Below are 25,773 nucleotides of genomic sequence, written 5' to 3'. Positions count from 1 at the left end.
ATGAGGTTTTCATTTGCCATTTTGCTTGATTACTGTCAAAAACACTAGAAATGCAAAGTTGGTCACTTTTAAGTTATTGTGCCAATGTACTACCTTTAAAAATTTTTGATAAAAAGCAATTTATCTCATAATATCTATTATGGCTCTTAGTTAGCCTTCTTTTACATTATGAATCACTCTAATACCATCAGAACTCAATACTGTGCTGTGCACCTGCTGTTCTTTGGGCTGGTACTGAGTAGTTCTTGCTGTGATTGTGTTGTCATCATCTGATTTATTAAATGGTTAAGGTCCTCAACGTCATTTAACTGAGTAGTCAAGCTTTCTTCTCGTCCCGGATGATGATGTGGGATGGGCCTCACTTTTGTGTTTCTGTGTGCTTGAATTACAGTGGATAAACTCGCGCACAATTGTGCTCTTGGACAGTGTAGAGAAGTTGCATGTGATTGATCGGCAAACTCAGGAGGAACTGGAAACAGTGGAGATCTCAGAAGTTCAGTTGGTCTATAATAGCAGCCATTTCAAATCACTAGCCACTGGAGGAAACGTGAGCCAGGCGCTGGTAAGGGTAATCCTTTATTTTAGTATTGTTCTGATAAACTTGATATTTTAAGAATTCTGAGGAGTTATCTTTATGTCTTGGAAGTTTCTTTGAAAACCACTAACTGGGTTGAAGTGGATGTGAATTTATTTGTAAGTATGTGTAGGAATGTGAATGTAAGAATGTGAATTAAAACAATAATTCCTGTTATCTTCTATTCATAAGTGTGACTAATACCAAAGAATTTTAACTTTTATACTAAAAATAATGAAGTGAAATTTAAAGTTCATAAGAAAGAAATTATAAAAGCAAGATATTTTAGAAAGTTTTATATGGTGACAACAAACATGATAGATTTAAGGAATTAAAGACTACAGAGATAGGTAGCTTGTAAGGCTTTGGAAATATATGGATAATTGCTAAAGACTCGAACAGGTATGAAGACTGTAGTCATTGAAAGGCAAAGAGAGCTTTGAGAGAAAAATTCTTTAGGAATGGGAGGTAGATGAAATGTAGGAGTCTGCAGAGAAGGAAGACCTAAAAGTTATTTTAGTATTAATTTTACTATATTTTAAGTAATGACAATGGCATTTAGCAGTTTACACAGGTGTGTGTGCCAAGTCTTTGCAACCTTATGGATTGTAGCCCGCCAGGCTTCTCTGTTCCTGGGATTGTCCAGGAAAGAATACTGAAGTGGGTTGCCATGCCCTCCTCCAGGAGATCTTCCCAACCCACATCTCTTATGTCTCCTGCATTGGCAGGGGGGTCCAGTTCGATTCTTGGGTCGGGAAGATCCACTGGAGATGGGATAGGTTACCCACTCCAGTACTCTTGGGCTTCCCCTGTGGCTCAGCTGATAAAGAATCAGCCTGCAATGCAGAAGACCTGGGTTCGATCCCTGGGTTGGGAAGATCCCCTGAAGAAGAGAAATGCTACCCACTCTAGTATTCTGGCCTAGAGAATTCCATGGACTGTATAGTCCATGGGGTCACAAAGAGTCTGACAGGATGGAGCGACATTCACTTCACTCTTTACCACTAGTGCCACCAGGGAAGCCCATTTACATAGGTAGTTTATAGTTAAATTACTTAAAATTATGATCTCATGTTTCCTAAGTTAGTAACCTTTAAGCAGGAAATTTGGACTCTTGTGGAGCTTCTCTGCATAATTTCTTGGAAAAAAAATAGTAATGAAGGTCTTATTTATGAGTGTCTACAGCATAGTATCTAGCCATTGATCAAATCTCCCTGAGATATTAGAACTTCAGAGCATAAATATATGTGAAAGAGTCTTCCAGTATTTTCAGAATTTAGAAACTAGGAAAATCCGGAAGAAGAAATGGTAATTCAATAGAATTCACTAGGTTAAGAATAATTATTGTCCCACACTTAGATATTTTCTTTTGTCTGGAAGTGTAAAAGTATTAGTTACTCGGTCATGTCTGACTCTTTATGACTCATGGACTGTAGCCCACCAGGCTCCTCTGTCTGTGGAATTTCCCTGGCAAGAATACTGGAGTGGGTAGCCATTTCCTTCTCCAGGGGATCTTCCTGACCCAGGGATCAAATCTGGGTCTCCCACAATGAAAGCAGATTCTTTTCCATCTTAGCCACCAGGGAAGCCCCCAGATCAGCTCTCCCTGACTCTTAGCAACTGCGGCAGCAGTGGTGGTGGTAGTAGTGGCAGTCTGAGTGATTACTAAAAACACTGATAGACTTTGAACTTGTACTTTTCAGCCATGATGGAATAGTGGGGACTGGGTTTGCTCTCCTGTCTGGGGAAAAAAAAAAAAAATCAAGGAAAAAAGCCAAAAAACAAAAACAGTAATTTTCAAGATATTAGTGAACTTGAAAATAGAACAATAGAATCTATCCAAAATGAACCAGAAAAAAATTTAAAAAGTGTTAGTGACCAGTGAGGTAGCGTGAAGTAGCCTAATATGTAGTAGAAATCTCTGAAGGAGAGGAGAGAAAAAATTAGAAGAAATAATGATCAAAAACTTTCCAAAACAATAAACACAGAATTTCAAGAAGCTTAGTGAACCCAAACACAAGTAAAATGAACAGACTGATACAAATGAATTGGAAAGAGGAAATATTAGAGCAGGCAGAGGAAAAAGAAACATTAAATGCAGAGGATCAGCAATAAGTGTACGAGCAGATTTCTCACCTGACATAATCTGCCGTAGTCTCCAGAGAAGATATACCAAATGGCCGAAAAGCAGATGACAGGATATTCAACATCATTAATCATTCAGTTCAGTTCAGTCGCTCAGTCGTGTCCGACTCTTCACGACCCCATGAATCACAGCACGCCAGGCCTCCCTGTCCATCACCAACTCCCAGAGTTCACTCAAACTCATGTCCACCAAGTTGGTGATGCCATCCAGCCATCTCATTCTCTGTTGTCCCCTTCTCCTGCCCCCAATCCCTCCCAGCATCAGAGTCTTTTCCAGTGAGTGAAGTCTTCGCATGAGGTGGCCAAAGTATTGGAGTTTCAGCTTTAGCATCAGTCCTTCCAGTGAACACCCAGGACTGATCTCCTTTAGGATGGACTGGTTGAATCTCCTTGCAGTCCAAGGGACTCTCAAGAGTCTTCTCCAATACCACAGTTCAAAAGCATCAATTCTTCGGCGATCAGCTTTCTTCACAGTCCAACTCTCATATCCACACATGACCATAGGAGAAACCATAGCCTTGACTAGACGGACCTTTGTTGGCAAAGTAATGTCTCTGCGTTTTAGTATGCTGTCTAGGTTGGTCATTATGTAAATACAAATCAAAATCACAATGAGATACCATTTCATGCCTCCCGGGATAGCTGCAGTCAAAAAGAGACAATAACAACTGTTGACTGCAATGCAGAAAAATTGGAACATTCATATTTTGCTTGTTGGACATGGTGCAGCCACTGTAGAAAACATTTTGGCAGTTCCTCAAAATATTGAAGATTCCATGTGATAGAGTGGTTCTATTCCTAGCTAGCTACTCAAGAGGAATGAAGCCATATCTCCATAAAAACACTTATACACAGATGTTCATAGCAGTATTATTCATAACAGTCAAAAAGTCAGAATGTCTGCCAGCTGATAAATGGATAAGCAAAATGTGGCGTGTCTGTGTAGTAGAATGCTGTTCCTCAGTTTAAAAATGAGCTACTGACCCATGCTACAACATGGATGAACCCCAGAAATACCGTGTTAAGTGAAAGAAGTCATGGAAAGACCGTGTATTGTTTGATTCTATTTATATGAAATGTCCAGAAAAGGTAAATTTATAGAGACAGATGTAGATTAATAGAACTGGGAATAAGAGTGGGAATGAGAATTGACTGGAAGTGGGTAAAAGTTATCTTTGTGGAGTGATGGAAATATTCTGAAATTGGATTTTGGCGATGCTTTTGAACTGTGGTGTTGGAGAAGACTCTTGAGAGTCCCTTGTACTGCAAGGAGATCCAACCAGTCTATTCTAAAGGAGATCAATCCTGGGTGGTCATTGGAAGGACTGAGGCTAAAGCTGAAACTGCAATACTTTGGCCACCTCATGCGACGAGTTGACTCACTGGAAAAGACTCTGATGCTGGGAAAGGTTGGGGGCGGGAGGAGAAGGGGACGACAGAGAATGAGATGGCTGGATGGCATCACCGACTCTGGGGACATGAGTTTGAGTGAACTCCGGGAGTTGGTGATGGACAGGGAGGCCTGGCATGCTGTGATTCATGGGGTCGCAGAGAGTCGGACACGACTGAGCGACTGAACTGAACTGAACAACTGTACATTTACCAAAATGTTACTGTATACTTAATGACTGAATTTTATGGTATATAAATTATACCTTAATATTGTCATTTAACAAAAGAAGTTGACTGTTTAAAACAAAAGTAATGATATTTTGTGGTACGTACTTGATGATATGTAGAAGTAATAGGATGACAGAAATAGTACATAGCAGGGAGTGGGGAGAAGGAAGTATGTTACTGTAAAGTTCTTAACATTATACATCAAATTGTATATTATGTAAATGTAGACTGAGATTAGTTAAAGCTGCTTATTATAAACACTAGTCACTGAAAAAGTATCCCTTTATAAGTCAATAGTAGCAAAAAAAGGATGTTAAAAAATATTAAATTCAATGAAGCATAAAAAAGGTAGTACAGGTGGAAAACAATAAGATAATCTAAATCCAGCTGTATCAATAATTATAGGAAATGGAAGTTATCTAAACATTTCAGTTGAAAGGCAGGGATTGTCATACTGGATTTCAAAAAAAGCAGGACCAACTCTATGCTGTCTGCAAAAAGCTCTCATTAAATACAAAATCATAGATAAGTTAAAAGTAAGGAAAGAAAAAGACATATTGTGCAAATACTAATAATTAGAATGGCTATTTTAATATCAGATTAAGTAGATTTCTGAGTAGGGAATATTACCAGAGATAAAGAGAAATTTCAAATTGATAAAAAGATTAATTCGTCAAGAAGACATAATAATCTTAAAGGCTTAAGCACCCAATAACAGACCTTCAAAATATATGAGACAATAACAAATCTAAAAGAAACAGACAAGTCCACAGGTATAGATTTTGGAAAATTCAAAACTCCTTTATTAGTAATTAATAGAATAAGTAGACAGAAAACCATCAAGGGTATACAGAAGATTTAAAAAGAATTATTGACCAACTTGACGTAACTGATATTTAGAGAGTATTCCACCCAGCAAAAGCAAATTACAAACTTTCTCAAGTGCAGATGGAGCATCCAATAAATTATATGCTAGGCCATAAAGCAAACAACAGTAAATTGTTGAAAGAATCATCTGGGTAAATCTGGAGAAAACGCAAATATTTGGAAATTAAGTAACACCTTTATAAATAACCCATAAGTCAAAGAAGAAATCTCAAAGGAAGTTAGAATATATTTTGAACTAAATGAAAGTGAAAATGCAGTGTATAAAAATCTGTGGTCTCGGACAGCTTATACAGCTCAGCATTTTTACACAAAACAAAGCAGAAGATCTAAAAAGACATTTCTCCAAAGAAAACCTACAGATGGCTCATAAGTACATGAAAGATTGCTCATTATTAGAGAAATGCAAACCGAAACAACACGATCACCTCACACCAGTCAGAATGGCGACCATCAAAGCATCTACAAATAATCAGTGCTGGAGAGAGAGAAAAAGGAACCCTCCTGCACTGTTGGTAGAAATGTACATTGGTCTAGCCACTATGGAGAATAGTATGGAGGTTCCTTAAAATAGTAAAAATAGTTACCATGTGATCCATCAATCCCACTGCTGGACATGTATTCAGAAAAAACTGTCATTCAAAAAGAGACATGCAGTTTAATGTTCATAGTACTATTTACAATAGCCACGACGTGTTGTGTGTACATGGAAGCAACCTAAATGTTCATTGATAGATGAATGGATAAAGATGTGGTGTATATTTATATACAAACAGACACACAGTGGAATATTACTCAGCTATAAGAATGCCAGATACAGCAATATAGATGTACCTAGAGATTATTATCATGCTAAAGTAAACCAGAGAAAGACAAATATCATATGAAATCACTCATATGTGGAATTAAAAGAAAAGATGCAAATAAACTTATTTACAAAAACAAAAACAGGTTCGTAGACATAAACAAACATGGTTACCAAAGGAGAGAGCTGGGAGGGATAATTAGGAATTTGGGATTAATATATGCACACTACTATATCTAAAATAGATAACCAACAGGGACCTACTGTATAGTACAGGGAACTGTGTTCAATATTTTATAATAATCTATAAGGGAAAAGAATCTGAAAAAGAATGTATATATGTAAAATAACTGAATCACTTTGCTGTACACTTGAACTAACACAACATTGAAAATTAACTAAAAAAAAAATCTGGGGTCTGTAGTCAATTTGAGGGTAATTTATAGCTTTAAATGGGCATCCCTGATAGCTCAGCTGGTAAAGAATCCACCTGCAATGTAGGAGAACCTAGTTTGATTCCTCGGTTAGGAAGATCCTCTGGAGAAGGAATAGGCTACCTACCCACTCATGTATTCTTGGGCTTCCCTGGTGGCTCAGCTGGTAAAGAATCTGCCTGCAATAGGGAGACCTGGATTCGATATCTGGGTTGGGAAGATCCCCTGGAGAAGGGAATGGCTACCCACTCCAGTATTCTGACCTGGAGAATTGCATGGACTATATATACGCCATGGGGTCACCAAGAGTTGGACACGACTGAGCGACTTTTACTTTCACTGTAGCTTTAAATACCTTAAAAAAAAATCTCAAATTTGTAACATAAGTTTCTATCTTAAAGAAACAGAGAAGAGCTAATAAACTTGAAGTATATTAAAGGAAGAAATAACAAAAGTGAACACAAATCAGTTAAGTAGGAAATGGACAAACAGAGAAAATCAAAGAAAATAAAGCCTATTTTTTTAAAAGATTAATAAAATTGATAAAACACTAGTGAGTAATTCAGAAAAATGGTGCAGTTACTAATGTCAGGAATGAGAGAGATGCAATTACCGTGTAGTCTGAAAATATTAAAAAGATAATATAAATAACTTTATGCCTAAAAATTAAACAATTTTAGATGAAGTGGAAAAATTCTTTGAAAAAGTACAGATTACTAAAACTGACCAAGAAGAAATGAAAGTCTAAGGGGTTGTATGTTAATTTGATTTCCTACAAAGAAAATCCAGGCTTAGATAGCTTCACTAGTAAAGTCTATTATAATTAAGGAAAAAATATCAATTTTACATAAAAATCTTTTTAAAAATAGAGAAAAAGGGAGCACATTATTCTTTTTATAATATCAGCTTACCTCTGATAATAAAACTGAAGACATTGCAATAAAGTATAATACAGACCAATGACCTCATGAGCATAGAAGCAAAAATCTAAAATAGTAGTAAATAGAAATCAGCAATGTATGAAAAGCGGAATCATTTTCAAATGGTATTTATCCAAGTCATGCCCGTCTGTTTTAACATTCAAAAGTCAATATAATTCACTATATTAGTTTACTGTAAAAGATGTCAAAAGATGTAGAAAAAGCATTTCACAAAATTCAGTATCCATTTCTGATAAAATTCTTAGCAAACTAGGAATAGAAGGGAGCTTCTTTGGCTTGATTAAAAAGAACATCTACAGAAATCCTACCACTAACATTGTACTTAAATTTAAAGTGGTACTGCTAGAAACCCAGACTGAAAAAAATGTGCAAAACCCTGATTCTGATCTTCTAGAGGAAATATAGAAGCAGAGGAGCATGTTAAAAGATTCCACTGGGATGCCATTAGCAAAATTCAGATAGTAGGAAACTCCAATTAATAAGTGTTCAGTGTCTTCAACAAATAGGCTTCATGGAAAGTAAAGGACTGTGAGAGATAGAGGCACACCGACTCTTAAGAGATGTATCAGCCTGCTTCAGTGTATGGCCCTTATTTGAGTCTTGACTTAAACAAATGAAATGTAGAAACAAAGAATAAAAATCTCAGTAACGTTTGACATTTATGAGGCAATTTGAAATCCAAACACTGATCAGATATTTGATATTGAGGAATGATTGTTAATTTTTAAAAGTCTGTCAAGGAAATTGTGTGGTTATGTTAAAAAGGATTTATTATGCATATACTGAATTTTTGTAAATGAGGTATTTAAAATCTGAGATTCATTACAAAATTATTACTGTGTTATAGAGGAGTCAGTGGGAATTATAGATGAAACAAGATTGAGCTTATAATTAATTAAGCTAGTTACTGGATACATTGGGTTCATTATTTTTTTCTCTCTACCTTTGTATATATTTTTACAATTTCATAATAGGAAACATTACTAGTTATCAGTTCTTGACCACATATATTTTGGAAGATTTATAAATACTACTGTATTTAAGCCTCTCAGAAACTGCATGGTTTTAAAATATGGAAAAACATAGTGTCAGAACTTTGAAACTTGTTTAAACTCTGTCACCTAATAGGTGACAGAGCCAAAATTTGCAACCCAGATTTATCAGGCAGTAAGTCTTGTTTCTATTTGCTGGGCTCTGATGATTTTCATATACTGTGCTGCTTTATCTTCTTGTTTGCTTTTGTGTTTTTTGTTGGTATTTATTTCAAAGAACTTGGAGGTATCATTTCAATTAGCCTTATTCTTTGCCAGAGCAGTGACTACCTGTTATCCAGTTGTGGGCAGGTTGCAACAGTTTTTTTTTTCAGATTTAGAAGTTGACATGTTCCTCCCTTTTTTGCATTACTCTGAAAGATAAAAAGACCATATACAAGCAGAGAACTACTTTTTGCACTTTGTCTTTTCTGCCATTTTCACAGACAGAGCGGCACTCGACTGACATTTTTTTCCCCCACTCACTTACAGGATGAAACTATATTTTCTTTATAATGCACATTCTTGAAAATTTGAGACTTCTAATGCATGTAGTTTTTACCTTTTAATTTTTTTTTTTAGGCTTTGGTTGGAGAGAAGGCTTGCTATCAATCCATAAGTAGCTATGGTGGTCAGATCTTTTATTTGGGAACAAAAGTAAGTTCTTCCACTTTGTGACTTGGCGTTTATGTCAGGAGAGTTAGGGTTGAAGGAGGTTGCTGGTAAAGAGAGCAGTACATTACAAAGTGAATACTGATCAGCAGTAATTGAAAACTTTGAAGGGTTAGATGATCATGATGATTAACTAATCAATTTTTTAAAAGATTGCCCCTTAATTTTATTATAGGTTATTAGAAGATAGTGAATATAGTTCTCTATACTGTACAACTAGTTAATTTTCTCTATTTTTAGACATACTATATTTTTACTTTTGTTTAGGTTCTGTTTAATAGGATGCTTATTTTCTTTATTCAGAGGTATACTTTCTCAATCTTCCTTCACATTTATGTTTTCATGACCAGGAAGATAACTTTATCATATATATTTGTCATGTAATTAAGATGTGCTTTAGCTTAGATCAGCTTGTGCTCACTCACTCGATTGGTCCAACTCTTTGTGACCCAATAGACTGTAGCCCACCAGGCTCCTTATGTCCATGGGATTTCCCAGGCAAGAATACTGGAGTGGGTTGCCATTCCCTCCTCTAGGGGATCTTCTCAAACCAGGAACTGAACCTGTGTCTCCTGCATTTGGCAGGCTGATTCTTTACCACTGTACCACCTGGGAAGCCCTAGATCAGTTTAGGGTATATCATTAATAAAATACATTGAGATATTTGACTTAGAATAGGAACTTTTTGTATATCAATTTGTCCCTTTTTTTTTGAACTTTTTGTTTATCAATTTGTTTTTGTTTTTTAAAGCTTTTTGTGTATCACTTTGTTCCTTGTTTTTTTAAACTTAGCGTGGAGAAACTTAGCATGTTGGGAAATTGGATTTTCCTTCTTCTTTGTCCATGGAATGAACTCCTTGGACTATAGATTTATTCACTTTTAAATGTTTGATGTACTCTTTTTTTTTTTTTGTCCACGCCACATGGCATGTAGGATCTTAGTTCCCCAATTAGGGAGCAAACCTTCCTGCAGTAGAAGCATGGAGTGTTAACCACTGGACTGCCAGGGAAGTCCCTGTTTTACTTTTTTTTTTTTTTTATATATGTTTTACTTTTTAATATGGGCTCTTGAAGACCCTTTACTTTTAAGTGTAATATGAAATATTTTTACTTAAAGAGATGTAAATGAGATGTAGAACTGAGACAAATGTGTCTCTCAAATAAATCTCTTGGAGATGATAAGTCTAATTTCCTTCTCATTTTCTAGTCTGTTTATGTGATGATGCTGAGGAGCTGGAGGGAGGTGAGTTCAGAGTAATTTTATATATTAGCACTATTGAATTGAGCACATCTTAGCATTTTTTGTTTTGACTTCGCAGAAAAAGATTATTTGGATTTGTGCTTTTTAATTTCAGAAGTGTACATCAAAACTATTCTATCATATACTTGGTTTGATAAAACTGACTCACGATTAGGTTTGGCTATGTATATAGAAAATTCAAAATACCAGTGGTATAAAAGATCTTTCTCTCATGTAACAGCTGTCTGGAGGTACACAGTCTGTGGCTAATATGGCAGCTCCATAGTCTTTGTCATACTACCCTATTTCACCATTCTTGTGTGTGGATTCTAGTCTCAAGGTCATTTTATGTTCCAATATAACTGCTGGAGCTCCAGCTGTTAAGTCCACATTCCGGGAAGGAGGAAACAGAAGAGAACGCTGGCCCTGACCTTTTAAGGTCACAATCCAGAAATGTCTAGATAACACTTCCTCTTATCATTGGCCAGAAGTTAGTCACATGGCCCCAGGTGGCCACAGGAGAGTCTTAGAAATGTCCTTTAGCTGTCTAAAGGTTTATTGCTATCTCAAACAAACTTGGAATTTGTTATGAAGGTGGAGGTAGTGAATGGATATTGTGGCAACTAGCTGTTTCTGCTCCAGCAGCATTCTAGCTGTTTCCTCTCTTCAGGTTTAGGCTGTAGCTCCTTATACCAACTTATACAGTCACCGTACTATCCAGTGCTTTACGAAATTGTTTTCCTTGGAAATAAGATAGTCACATGGTTATTGGAATAATTTCAGCTACTAAGCAACAACTTTTGGAAAGACACTAGGTAGAATAGGAATTTTTACTGATGATTGGTCAGACAAAGGGATGTGGTTTCTCTCATTTATTCATTTTAGAGAGTGGATCACCTCTTGAAACAAGACTGTCTTACAGAAGCTTTGGCTCTGGCATGGTCTTTCCATGAAGGAAAAGCAAAAGCAGTAGTAGGTAAGTCAACAGAACACTGGTGTAGTAGGTACTGCTTTTCTGAGGCAGAGAAAATGAATAATATTAATCATTCACAGAACACTTTTGACTTAGTGTTCAAGTGTTTTATAAGCAAGATGTTATCGACCTTACAGATTTTCAGGAAAAAAGGTTAATGACAAATACAGGATATAGAATTTTAAATGTCACTTTTAAAGTTCATTTCGTAAGGAAAACTTAGCTGTTAGAACAAAAGAAAGTACACTGACATGCTGTCTGGTCCAGCCGATGGGAGGTGTTCCTGTTATGGCATATTACCCAACATTTTGCTACCTAGATTTGTTATATCTATTTTAGCATAGGTTATCAATAGAAGTCCAGAGCAGTTTCACTCCTGAAAATGTGGATTAATTTCGGATTTATGCTGGGTTTTGCTTCTCTGCAGGATTATCAGGGGATGCAAGTAAGCGAAAGGCTATTGTTGCAGATCGTGTGAGTATTTTAATGGGGTCTTTACTGGGGTACATCTTGGACATGATTAGGTAAATGACTATAGTCAAGAAGAGAGTGTATAAAAAAGCAAATCAGATGATAATTCCTTGGTGTTACTGAGAATGCTTTTGTAAATTCCTTCTTACTGACTTTTCTTTTTTCCCTTGCTCACTCTTTAATGAAGATTATAAATAGTGAAATAGCCAGAAGACAGCAGACAGGAGAAGGAAGAAAACCCAGGGATCTGGATTGTTTCTGAACTAATTGTAGCCCATAGGATGCTGATATTTGTTATAAACTGATATGTAATAATGAGAAATACTGAAAGTGCAAGTGTTTGTATTGCCTGAGGTAGCAAAGATGGCTTACGTTTATTATTATTATTGTTCAGTCGCTCAGTTGTGTCCGACTCTTTGTAACCCCCATGAACCACAGCACACTCTGTCCATCACCAACTCCCGGAGTTTACTCAGACTCATGTCCATTGAGTCAGTGATGCCATCCAACCATCTCATCCTCTGTGTCCCCTTCTCCTCCTGCCCCTAATCCCTCCTAGCATCAGGGTCTTTTCCAATGAGTCAGCTCTTCACATCAGGTGGCCAAAGTATTGAAGTTTCAGCTTCAACATCAGTCTTTCCAATGAACACCCAGGACTGATTTCCCCTAGGATTGACTGGTTGGATCTCCTTGCAGTCCAAGGGACTCTCAAGAGTCTTCTCCAACACCACAGTTCAAAAGCATCAATTCTTCGGCGATCAGCTTTCTTCACAGTCCAACTCTCACATCCATACATGACCACTGGAAAAACCATAGCCTTGACTAGACGGACCTTTGTTGGCAAAGTAATGTGTCTGTTTTTTAACATGCTATCTAGGTTGGTCATAACTTTCCTTCCAAGGAGTAATCGTCTTTTAATTTCATGGCTACAGTCACTATCTGCGGTGATTTTGGAGCCCCAAAAAATAAAGTCTGCCACTGTTTCCCCATCTGTTTTCCATGAAGTGATGGGACTGGATGCCATGATCTTTATTTTCTGAATATTGAGCTTTAAGCTGTTAATTAGCATTAATATGGCTAGTGTTAATATTTAATACTAGCTTTGTTTTCCTAGTCTAGGCTTGCCTGAATTCATTTACTGTTGTCATTCCTCCCCCTTTTTTTGTGCAAATGCATTGGTAAAAATTAGATTCCAAATTAGTATAAACATTTAGAAAACATATACAGACACTGGTCATTCCCAAGACTTGTAAATGATTCTCTTAGTTTATAGTAGGAAGAATTGCCTGTATGTGTTCTTTAGGGAAAGATCTATGCAGAGGATAACTGAAGAGGTAAACGTCAACATTTTATTTCATTTTTATTTCATACTAATGAATCTGGAACCTGGAGGTATTTATTAGGAAAGAGTAGCAAATTGGTACTAACCCTGAGCCTGAAAGAAATTAGGCTGGGGTTAAAAAAATGGGGAAATAAAGCCACTAAAATTTTAAATTATAGTTTTTCATAAAATAGCCAAGCCTGATTCTGTATTATTTATGATCATATATATTAAGATGACATATATTAAGTATTAAAAAGCTTTAGAGACATATTTTAATTACTGTTTTCCTTACAGATGGTAGAAATCCTATTGCATTATGCAGACCGAGCTCTAAAAAAGTGCCCAGACCAGGGAAAAATCCAAGTGATGGAGCAACATTTTCAGGTACATATGCAAGTGCTTCTGATAGACATTACTATGAACAGGTCTAGTACTGGTCTTTGATATTATTTGAGAGTGGAACTTTCATGTTTTGCTTAAACATTTTTCAGCATTCAGAGCTTTATTACAGAGCTTGTGGAACATTCTCAGTTCTTAAATTTTGAAATAGCAGGTGTACAGACACATGGGAACGGATGAGTAAAATGTTGTGGGGTGTCGGTGCTTAGGCGCTTGGTGCTTCATGGAAGGAACAGACACCTTACACCTTGCTGATGACTAACACTTCTGTTGACTTGTTGGACAAGTGGACTACCAAGGTTTAAATTTAGTTCTCTTAGGAGCACCTGTGATTCAAGAATAGGTACATTGCAAAAAAATTATGATCTCTTAAATATACTAGTAAAAAATCCTTTGGTTTCTCTTGAAACTCAGTGAAAATAGAAGTCAAGGAATGATTTAAAGATCTGCACAGTGTTTATTATGAGAGTATTTACCATTTGCAATCATCTCAAAGTATATTTGTTGGGAATCTGTTGTTTCTTCTTCACTCTGAGGTCTTGCTCCCCTCCCCCTGCCTCCTCTTTTAACAGATATTTGAGCGTCTGGTATAGCAGTCAGCAAACATTTTCTAAAAAGGGCCAGATAGTAAAATTTAAGCTTTGTGGGGTACATATGGTCCCTGTCACACGTTCGTCCATGTGATTTTTTTTTACTTGTTTTTAAACAACCCTTTAAAAATGTAAAAACCATTCGTAGCTGGGAGCCATTCAACAACAGGCTGTGGACAGGACTTTGCCCATGGGTCAAAGTGTGCAACCTCTGGTCTAATATGTTCTAGGCACTGGACGATAGTGTGCAAAGGATGTGTGCTCCTTGTTATCTTGAAGTTAATAGTCTAGTCAAAATAACTTTTCTTATGCACATTAGTGGACATATTTAGAAGCAATATAGGGTTTTGGAGTTGGAGGAGCAGACACAGCTCATATCTTTTTATATTTCCATTTGATGCTCTTAACTTTGGAAGACTATAAGAGTAGATACGGCAGTAAACAGTTGGAGGGTATCAGAGCAGGATTTGGTTTCCTGAACTGTGCTATTGAATGCCATAGTAGCGGGCTTCTAGCAAAGTAACATTTATTACCTTGTGGCTAGAGGCTCATTAAATTTGTAGTGAAGAAGAGAGAGGAGCTTATGTAAGGTTATAGAAGTAGACAGCCTAGGAGGAAAACATATGGCAGAAGGAAAGCATTTGCGGATAGAACTATTTAGGAATAGTACCTGGTATATAAATGATCTTGTATATCACTGCAGTATATTGAGAAAAGAAAACTCAGGATTTTAACAAGAGAATATCTGTTATCAAGAAGTGGTAGGATGGTACTCATGTAAGAACTCTGGTTGTTGGAAGATGTACTTGGTGAAAAGAAACATCCAATAGGGAATGTTTAGAGGGGTTAATGAGGAGGATGTGTGTGTTTACATGTGGCATGCATGTGAATATACACATAAGGTGGAAACCACTTTGTTGGGGAAGAACCTGGTAGAGAGCTATAAAAGAAAAAAGGGAACAAAAGTGATATTCTGACAGAGAATTATTAAGGAATCTCAGCATGACAGGGACTGTAGATGATAGTTTCTAAAACAGATTTTAAAATTTACTGAAAAACAAATCATGGTAGTAATGTGTTCTTTAACCGTCTAGATATTTGTCACAAGTTTAATTCTGCTAAAAGAGTATCTAATAAAATTTGATTTATTAATCACTTAGCCTCATAGGCAGTAAAGAAAACAGTGGTGGGAATCATTATTCTGAATTTACTTTTTACCAATGATTGGGGAAGTATAAGGGATAAACTATTGATAGAAAAATTATCTCTTTATTTTAAAGGTTATAATAACATCTCATGATGAAAAATAACATTGTGAATCCTGTATTTTAGAAAGCAGATATTTCAGGGGAAAAAAAAAAGCATAGTCTCATGGTTATAGGCCAAAATACTAATATACCCCTAAATACTAATAGATTCACAAAGAACAGGAATTTTTTTTTTAAAACTTTTTATTTTATATTGGGGTATAGCCAATTAACAATATTGTGAACAGTTTCAGGTGAACAGCAAAGGTACTCGGCCATACATATACATGTATCCACTCTCCCCCAAACTCTCCTCTCATCCAGGCTGCCAGATAACATTGAGCAGAGTTCCATGTGCTATATTCATTTTAAATATAACAGTGTGTACATGCCTGTCCCAAACTCCCTAACTGTCCTTTCTCCCTATCCTTCCCCCCGGCAACCATAAGATCGAAGAACAGGAAATTCTTAAATTTTGACACAATAACTACAAACAATACAAAAAGAAAGGAAATGGGGAAGAATGTTGAGAGAAGTATGTCTATAAAACAGAACATCTACCAAAGTTGGAGAGAGGTGGATAACCAAAAATATTTGTCAAAAGCATGAAGAATCTATATGACTATCAGAAAAGAGACTCATATGGTCCAGATTGTACCTACCAAAATACTAAGGGACGCAGAGGGATTTTGACAAAGATTAACCTAATACGTATATTACATGCCAAGTATTATGTGAAGGGTGTGGCATTCATTTTTGTTTAATTCCTGCAACAAGCTCATGAGGTAGATCCTGTTTTTATCCTCATTTTGTAGAAGAGGAAGTTTAGGCTGAGAGAGGTTAAGTGACTTCTGAAGGTAACATTGCTGATAAAGAGTGGGGTCAGAACTCCAGTTCAGGTTATTCTGACTCCAAAACCCAGCTCTTAAGTAACCATTGTACTGTATTGTTATTTTCAGAGCAAGTTCAGGGAAAGGGTGGGTGAGAAAGGGTGATATTAGTAGACGATCAGGAATGATAATTATAGCAAGCATCTGAAGTATGCTGTGTGCCAGACACTGTTACAAACCATTTACACTGTTACAAACTATTTACACACGTTAACTTATTTAATTCCTGTAACTCTATGAGGTAGGTTTTGTCATTATTCACATTTATGAGTGAGACCAAAGCACAGAGAGGTTAAATCACCTGTTGGAGGTCACATAGCTAGTGAACAATAGAACTGGGATTAGAATCCAGTACTGGGACTTCGGAGTCCACATCTGGAATGCTACACTCTACCCTGGAGCAACACTTGTGGTTTTGCTTCCATTTTCATGAGCACAGAGAGTGGTCTTTAAAATGGAAAAGTCCAGATAAATATATTAAAGAAACAGACTGAAGCCCAGCATATGTTTCATATAGTTACATTATGATTGTTCAGATCTCAAGACCCAGTGCAGTTATAACCCATGGTCCTATTTGAACAGTCTGAGCTATCTAAATAATTTGTAAGTAACTTTGGATCAGTTTTCAAATAAGGCACACTTGCTTAAGCACGGATGCCTAAGCAGAGAAGACATAGCTTATTTCACTCAGGAGGACTATACTTTTGAAAAAGGTGATCTTTAGCCCATTAGGATGAGTAAAATACATGCTCAAATGGCCACAAATCTTCTGTTTTAAGTTTTAAATTGTAAATATTTAATCATAAAATAGTAAAATAGATTAACTCTTATAGTGTAATTTTGTAGAAGAAAAGTGGATGTAGGAACTGTAACCCCACTGTGGTTTGTGAACATTTTCCATGAGTTCATTTAAGAATAACCTTGCTAAACTCATAAAAACTGCACTTTTGAAAGGAATGTGAGGACACTACATTCATGCAATGCTTATTACATAACATCTTGATTTTGTTAAAGCATTTGCCTTAGTTTTCCATTACTCTCATTGCTGAGATGGATTAGTAAATAGTAGATTTACAGATGATGAACATTCCTACCCCAAAGAGTATTCTTGCAGGTTTAGTATTAATTACTTTCTAGGGCTCTTTCATATCCAAGATTTTATCATTGATTTGGATGAAGATTTATTGAGTGGCTTGTCGAATTTGGATCGAACCAAGAGTCAGGTTCCAAAATGATCTTGACAGAGTGCAATTAAAATTGTTATGAGGTGAAATTTAGCACGGATAGACATCAAGACTTGCACTAGATTCAAATAATTAAGTTGAATTCATCTTGGATTGGGGAAATCTAGCTGGACAGGATTTTAGTTGACCATGAACTTAGTGTGAGTCAATTGGGTATTGAGACCCAGATAGAGGACAGTGATAGTACCACTGGGCTATGTGTTGAAAATAAAAACTTTAAATAAGGTAGTTTATGGACTGTTGACAGACCAACTTTTATCCAACAACTGGGCTGGTGGGAGGTTTTTAAAACAACAATTGAAAAAAAAAAGATACCGGAGTTGTTTAATCTAGGGAGAAAGTAAATGCAGACGTGGCTGCTTTCAGATGGTGAAGGACTATCATAGGGAGATTGATTGTACCGCAGCAGAGGCAAGGCTAGTATGTGAAAGTGAAAGTCGTTCGGTTGTGTCCGACTCTTTGTGACCCCATGGACTCTACAGTCCATGAAATTCTTTAGGCCAGAATACTGGAGTGGGTAGCCTTTCCCTTCTCCAGGGGATCTTCCCAACCCAGGTCTCCCGCATTGCAGGCAGATTCTTTACCAAATGAGCTATCAGGGAAGCCCCTAATTGGGTAGAAATCAGGAGGTCTAGTTCAGTTTTAAATGATCTCTAATGATTATGTGATAAGTCTTGGACTGTGTGCCTCCTACTGTCGAGTGTATTGAAGTAAAGGGATGATGACCAGCTAACTAGGACATATTTTTTTAAATTAATTTATTTTAATTGGAGGATTAGTACAATATTGTGATGATTTTTGCTGTACATCAACATGTATCGGCCACAGATGTATATGTGTCACCCCATCCTGAACCCCTCTCCCATCTCCCTTCCTACCCCATCCGTCTGGGTTGTCCCAGAGCGCCAGCTTTGGGTTTCCTGCTCCTGCTGCTAAGTCATTTCAGTCATGTCCGACTCTGTGTGACCCCATAGACGGAAGCCCACCAGGCTCCCCCGTCCCTGGGATTTCTCCAGGCAAGAACACTGGAGTGGGTTGCCATTTCCTTGTCCAGTGTGTGAAAGTGAAAAGTGAAAGTGAAGTCGCTCAGTCGTGTCTGACCCTTAGCGACCCCACGGACTGCAGCCCAGCAGGCTCCTCCATCCATGGGATTTTCTAGGCAATAGTACTGGAGTGGCTTGTCATTGCCTTCTCCGTTGGGTTTCCTACTTCATGCATAAAACTTGCACTGGTCATCTATTTTATAAGGTAATGTACATGTTTCAGAAGGTGAAGGTGGGATGATTTGAGGGAATAACATTGAAACAGGAGTGTTTATAAAAGACTTTGTTTTGCTGGGTGGGAAGGTCTGAGACTTCAGTATCATTATCAAGAAACTCATTGGAAACAGGTAACCAGTAATCCAATTAGTTGAAATTCCTAAGACTAGATTCTATCTCAGTCAGAATACTGAGCATTGGGACTTCCTTGGTGGTCCATTGGTTAAGACTCTACACTTCCAGTGCAGGTGGTGCAGGTTTGATCCCTGGTGGGGAAACAAAGATCCCACATGCTCTGTGGCATGGCCAAAAAAACAAACAAACTGAGCATTTACATTTTACCAGCAGGTGGCACTCATGTATGCTGTCTCAGTTTTAATCTTTACCTTTGAGGAGGAACCTCACCTTTTCCTTAGAATCAGAATATATAATACCATTCAGTATTTTTGCTTTCCTCCAAAGATCAATATTTGCCCCGTCTTAACTACAGAAGATAGCTTTTGGATCTCATGATGTTTTTGACAGGCTTTGGCTTTTATTTATCTAAGAAAGGTTTGAACCTGTAATTATAATTTATTTGTACAATAGGTAGTAAGCACTCTAGTGTTCTTGCCTGGAGAATCTCAGGGACGGGGGAGCCTGGTGGCCTGCCGTCTATGGGGTCACATAGAGTCGGACACGACTGAAGTGACTTAGCAGCAGCAGCAGTAAGATTAAAGAGAATTAAAGTGTTCTCTTGTCTCATACATCTTGAACCTTGCCTTTTCTTTAGGCTGTCTTTCTTATCCCCAAAACAAAGCGTGAAAGTGTTAGTTGCTCAGTCGTGTCTGACTTTTTGTGACCTATGGACTGTAGCCCGCCAGGCTCCTCTCTCCATGGGATTTCCATGCAAGAATACTGGAGTGGGTTGCCATTCCCTTCTCCAGGGAATCTTCCCGACCCAGGGATCGAACCTGGGTCTCCTACATTACAGCCAGATTCTTTACTGTCTGAGCTGCCAGGAAAGCTCCTAAAAACAAAATCAGACAGCAAACAAATCCCTTCTTTGCCCCACGCCATCTCCCATAGTCTTATTAGGCCTCTTGTTTGTACAGTCTCAGCAGAGCCACACAGAGCTGTCTTCGTCTCCTCACCTCCCTCACTCCTTGTCTATGAATTCTGTGGGCCCTTTTATTCCTTATCTTATTGGTCCTCAGTAGCAATCAACACAGTTAGCAACTCTGGAAACAGTCTATCTCTATGGCTTCTGTGGTATCATACATTCCAGGTTTTTCTCCCTCTCTCTCTTGCTACTAATGTCTTTCTTTGTTCATTCTCAAGATCTTGTCTGTCACTTGAGAGTATTTGTTAAAAATGCCTTTTCTTGAGTTATTTCCCTGTTCTGCTGAGTTAGGCCCTCTGAAATTGGTGACCAGGATTTGAAATCAGCCCCTGAGTTGATTGATCAGCATGTTGGAAGTTTGAGAATCATTGCTTTATCTTGTGACATAGGTAAATAGCTATCTTACTATTACCTCCAACCTAAGTTGTTCTGAGTTCCAAGATTCCTATAGTTAAGTTGTCCGTTTATATCTTCACTTGGATGTTTTATAGGTGCCTCAAACTCATGAGGGTTTTCCCTGGTGGCTCAGATGGTAAAGCATCTGCCTGCAATGCAGGAGACCTGGGTTTGATCCCTGGGTCAGGAAGATCCCCTGGGAAAGGAAAGGGCAACCCATTCCAGTATTCCTGCCTGGAGAATTCCATTGACAGAGGAGCCTTGTGGGCTACAGTCCATGGGGTTGCAAAGAGTCAGACATGACTGAAGACTAATATTTTCACTTTCAAACTCATGAACTGCTACTGCTGCTAAGTCAGTCGTGTCCGACTCTGTGTGACCCCATAGACGGCAGCCCACCAGACTCCAAACATTTCCTCTCAAAACCTCATCTGATGACCCCTGTTTTAGTGATCGGATCCATGTCCACCTAAAGTAAATCGAATGATTCTTGTCTTTGACTTGTTCCCTTTCCTGCGTCTTGACTTTTCCTCCAATTTAATCATTCTGTCTAGTCTGCCACTGGCCTGTTCCACGTCACCATCAATCTTCTCTTGGTATATTACCATAGCCTCTGCATTGATCTTCCTGTACATAGTCTTATTGTACTTTAGTCCATTTTCCACACAGCAGCCAGAGAGAAATGTATTACGTTTAGACATGAGACTCTCAGGATTTTAAAATATCTTAAGAGCTTCTCGTCCCATCACGTCATGGGAAATAGATGAGGAAACAGTGTCAGACTTTATTTTTTGGGGCTCCAAAATCACTGCAGATGCTGATTGCAGCCATGAAATTAAAAGACGCTTAGTCCTTGGAAGGAAAGTTATGACCAACCTAGACAGCATATTAAAAAGCAGAGACATTACTTTGCCAGCAAAGGTCCGTCTAGTCAAGGCTGTGGTTTTTCCAGTGGTCATGTATGGATGTGAGAGTTGGACTGTTATGAAAGCTGAGCGCCAATTGATGCTTTTGAACTGTGGTGTTGAAGACTCTGGAGAGTCCCTTGGACTGCAAGGAGATCCAACCAGTCCATTCTAAAGGCGATCAGTCCTGGGTGTTCATTGGAAGGACTGATGCTAAAGCTGAAGCTCCAATACTTTGGCTACCTCATGCGAAGAGTTCACTCACTGGAAAAGACTCTGATGCTGGGAGGGACTGGGGGCGGGAAGAGAAGGGGACAACAGAGAATGAGATGGCTGGATGGCATCACCGACTTGATGGACATGAGTCTGAGTGAACTCCGGGAGTTGGTGATGGACAGGGAGACCTGGCGTGCTGCGATTCATGGGGTCGCAAAGAGTCAGACACGACTGAACAACTGAACTGAAGGGCTTCTCATTCCATAGTGAAGACTGAATTCGCAGGCGGTTTCGAGGGCTCCGTGTGATCTATCCCTGCCTGTATTCCCCTAATTCTCTGTATCCCTTCCATACTTCAGAGTTCTTTTCAGATTCTTGGTATTCCTGTTCTTTCTTGACTCAGAGCCTTTGTCCATGGTGTGTTCTATGCATAAAAAATGCTTCCCCCCCCACTTTTTTTTTTTTAACTGCTATGTATTTTCAGGTGCCAGCTTAAACATCACCTCCTCTGACTTCCAGATTGTCAGATTCATTTCTTTGTAAAAATTGTCACTTAAATTACTTATTCAGTGTCAGTCTTCCCCAGCTAGACTTTGTATGAATACAAGGCTGGGGACTTGTATGAATTCAGAGACCATTTTTTAATCTTTTCACCACTCTATTCCCAGCATCTGGTTTAGTGCCCTTGATTTTGATAAGTATTTGTTGAAGGAAGTTTTAAAAATACATGAATTTATCTTGTATATTGTGTTTGCCTTAAGGAATATGTTGTAAACCTAGCTGTCTTCAGGCTAACTCTGGGAGGTTTGAACTGAGAATAAAACTTAGCATTTGTAGCACAGATGTCCACAGTCATGACTAATATTATTATATGCTATGTGCCTGGCAGGTATCTCATTTAATCTTGATAACACACTTGAGGATTAGGTATTATTATTTATCCCCATTTTACAGATGCTTACAAGTATAAATAGACGCAGAGGGAGGTTGAATAACTTGTGTAGTATCATACAGTATATCAAACCACAGTAGGCACCCAGCCTCTTTGACTTGGGAGCGTTGACCCTATTCTGTATACCTTGCAGTTTATTCTTTGAAAATTTCAGACCCGTATGTTGTCAGCTAGGTCACTTTGAAATAAAGAAGACCTAAATAATAATGTGGTTTCAGGAAGATACTAAAATATATACAAAAGTGAAAATACAAATGAATTCATTTTAGGGTAATCATAGTAATCATATTTGAATGATCTTGGGCCCTTTTATTCCTCATCTTATTCGTCCTCAGTAGTATTCAACACAGTTAACAACTCCAGAAACAGTCTGTCCCTTTGGCTTTTCTGGTGTTTGAGTTTTCTGTTAACAGTGTTCTCCAACTCTAAAGCTGCCAAGTGAACTGTGGAAGCATTTTTATGTATTTTTGGTTATTTTATCTTGTTACGTTTATCTTTGTTTGTTCATGTTACAGAGTAGAGGTTAAATAAATAAACCCAAAGCATTTAAAAAATATGAATCAACCTTAAGAAGATTTGAAAAGTTATATAATTTTAAAATATCTTTAAAGTGAAACCTTACGTTAATCGTTACCAGGCTCCCTTCCTAGTTTCATTTTACATTTCCATGTCAAAAAGAACATTCAAGGCCTTTGTTATTGCAGCCGTTGGCATTTATTTTTGTATTAAGAGTTCATGCCAAAGAGTGGACAGGGACTAAAAGCTAAATGTAGGATGAAGCAGTAGAGCTTTCCTTGTCTAATGCATGCTTCCCTGAAATGATTTGAAGAAGGAAAAACAGTATTGGTGTCCAGCACACTGCTTTATCTCTGAGGCTTGTTTAAAAATGTTGGTTCTAGGGGGTCAGATTTTTTTCCTTACCAGATTATTTTGTTATAATGATATCTGAAAATAAAAAAGAAGGAAAAATACATGTATACACTTACGCATACAGAGGGCTATTTATATATAACTGTTCACGGTGTTTGTGTACTAATACTGGAATACCAGCTGCTTAATTCTGAGTGCCTGCAGAGATGGATTGATCTGTTGATCTGTCTATCTGAGATATGTGTGTGTGTGTTTAGGTATGTGTATCTGCTTTGGTGTACATATATTCTAGGACTTTGATTTTGAATTAAGATTTTGAATCATTATCAAACAATGCAGTTTTTATTGCCTGATTGATTTTTAGAATATAAATTATGAGAATTATATTGCTTTAGTTATAATGCAAAGGAATCTGCCTCTACTGTCTCATTTCTTTTCACATCATCCCCATGAAATAGGGAAAGCCAGAGATTATATCTTGAGTTGGCAGATGGTGAGACAGTCACAATGCGATAAAATGATCTATTCAATCACTCAGACAACTGACATACTTAAATTTAGGTCTTCTGTCAGCTCAGCATGTAAGTCACATATTCATATTGTCTTTTAAAATTAATCTTAAATATATGCAGATATCTAACAAGAGAAACAATCTTCTTTGGTCACTTGATCACTTACAGGGCTATGTAGTGAGGAAGAAATTAGAAAAATGTTTGCTTTATAAAAATTCTGGAGACCAAAGGTTCAGCTGTTTCTCAGGGATGGCCTTGTATGCTTCTGAGACTCAGAGGGATTCCTCTTAGTCTGTTTAGAGCAGATGTTGCGCACAGTGTCTGTGTCGCAAGACAAATAAGTAGGCAGCGCACAGCACAGGCAGGAGGACTTGGAGTCGGCACGTGGGTCCTTGGTCTCCCAATATCTCTTAGTGAGGCAGGTGTAGACAGGTCTGGCTGGATGGAATGAGGATTTTGCTTCAGTAGAAGAACTGGTCTTTTTCCTTTTTCTTTTAAATTATATATATCTGTTTGTTTATTTTTGGCTGTTCTGTGTCTTTGTTGTTGCAAGTGGTCTTTCTCGAGCAGAGTTCCATGTGCTATACATTAGGCCCTTGTTGGTTATGCGTTTTAAATACAGTGTGTACATGTCCACCCCAGACTCCCCAACTATCTCTTCCTCTCATCCTTCTCTCTGGTAACCATGAGTTCATTTTCTAAGTCGGTGAGTCCCTTTCTGTTGTGCAAGTTCATTTGCATCATTTCTTTTTAGACTCCACATATAAAGGATGTCATATTTCTCCTTCTCGGTCTGACTTCACTCAGTATGACAATGTCTGTGTCCATCCATGTTGCTGCACATGGCATTATTTCATTCTTTTTTATGGCTGAGTAGTATTCCATTGTATATATAAACCGCGTTTCTAAAGCCATTTATCTATTGATGGATACTTAAGTTGCTTCCATTTCTAGGCTATTGTAAACAGTAAGTGAACATTGGGGTGCATGTATCCTTTTGGATCATGTTTTTCTCTGGATATATGCCCATCAGGTTCATATAGCAGTTCTAGTTTTTTGAGGAACCTTCATACTGTTCTCCGTAGTATCTGTACCAGTTTACATTCTCATCAACAGTTTAGGAGAGTTCCCTTCTCTCCACACCCTCTCCAGCATTTATTGTTTGTGGATTTTTTGATGATAGCCATTCTGGCTGGAGTAAGGTGATATCTCATTGTAGTTTTGATTTGCATTTCTATAATAATTAGCAATGTTCTTTTAATTAAATTTTAAGTGTTTGGATCATTGTGCATGCGTGCTAAGTCACTTCAGTTGTGTCCGACTCTGTGTGACCCTGTGCACTGTAGCTTGCAAGGCTCCTCTGTCTATGGGATTCTCTAAGCAAGAATACCAGACTGGGTTGCCATGCCCCCCTCCAGGGGATCTTCCTGACCCAGGGATCGAACCCTCATCTCTTATGTCTCCTGAATTGGCAGGGGGGTTCTTTACCCCTGGCACCACCTGGGAAGCTCTTGGATCATTGTAGATTCACATTTAGTTGCAAAAATTAATGTAAACAGATCCATTGTACTCTTAACTCAGTTTTTCCGAGTGGGAACATTTTGCAAAACTGTAGTACAGATACTTAACCAGGATATTGACCAGTGCAGTAAAGATACCAAGAAACATCATCATCACCACATACATCCCTCATTATGCCCTTCTGTAGCCATGGCTACTTCTCTCCTGTCCCCCCTCCCTGCCCCATTTCTTAACCCTTGGCAACTGTTAATTGTTCTCCATTTCTATCATTTTGTCATTTCAAGAATGCTATGTAAATAGAATTTTTAGTCTGTAACCTTTGGGGATTGACCTTTTAAATTCAACTTAATTCTTCGGGGTTTCATCTAGGTGGTTTTGTCTGTCGGTAGTTTGTTGCTTTTTATTGCTGAGTTGTATTCCACAGTATGGATGGACATACCACAGTATGATTAACATTCAGACATTGAAGGACATCTACATTGTTTCCAGCTTGGGGCTGTTAAAAATAAAGCTGCTATAAACTTTTGTATATAAGTTTGTATAAGCTTTCTTTAT

The 25,773-nt window shown here is 37.8% G+C and overlaps 1 protein-coding gene across 9 annotated transcripts in view; it reads left to right on the top strand.

The window, feature by feature from the left end:
* VPS8 (VPS8 subunit of CORVET complex) overlaps positions 1 to 25,773 on the top strand; it is a 313,442-nt gene that overhangs the window by 54,745 nt on the left and 232,924 nt on the right. For all 9 annotated transcript variants that reach the window (XR_016038004.1, XM_088838472.1, XM_055408827.2 and 6 more), the window contains exons 15-20: positions 392 to 562; positions 9,018 to 9,092; positions 10,315 to 10,350; positions 11,233 to 11,323; positions 11,748 to 11,794; positions 13,410 to 13,499. Coding sequence is in view for 8 of the 9 variants with exons in the window: in XM_088838472.1 (XP_088694598.1) it covers positions 392 to 562; positions 9,018 to 9,092; positions 10,315 to 10,350; positions 11,233 to 11,323; positions 11,748 to 11,794; positions 13,410 to 13,499 (510 nt within the window). In the remaining variant the exon portion in view is untranslated. The remainder of the gene's footprint in view (positions 1 to 391; positions 563 to 9,017; positions 9,093 to 10,314; positions 10,351 to 11,232; positions 11,324 to 11,747; positions 11,795 to 13,409; positions 13,500 to 25,773) is intronic.

The sequence above is a fragment of the Moschus berezovskii genome, chromosome 1, assembly GCF_049115385.1.
Source record: "Moschus berezovskii isolate FMDL1 chromosome 1, NW_MosBer_1.0, whole genome shotgun sequence".
Taxonomy (NCBI): Eukaryota; Metazoa; Chordata; class Mammalia; order Artiodactyla; family Moschidae; genus Moschus; species Moschus berezovskii.
The sequence above is the reverse complement of the archived record's forward strand: the minus strand, read 5'-3'. Positions and strand labels throughout refer to the sequence as shown.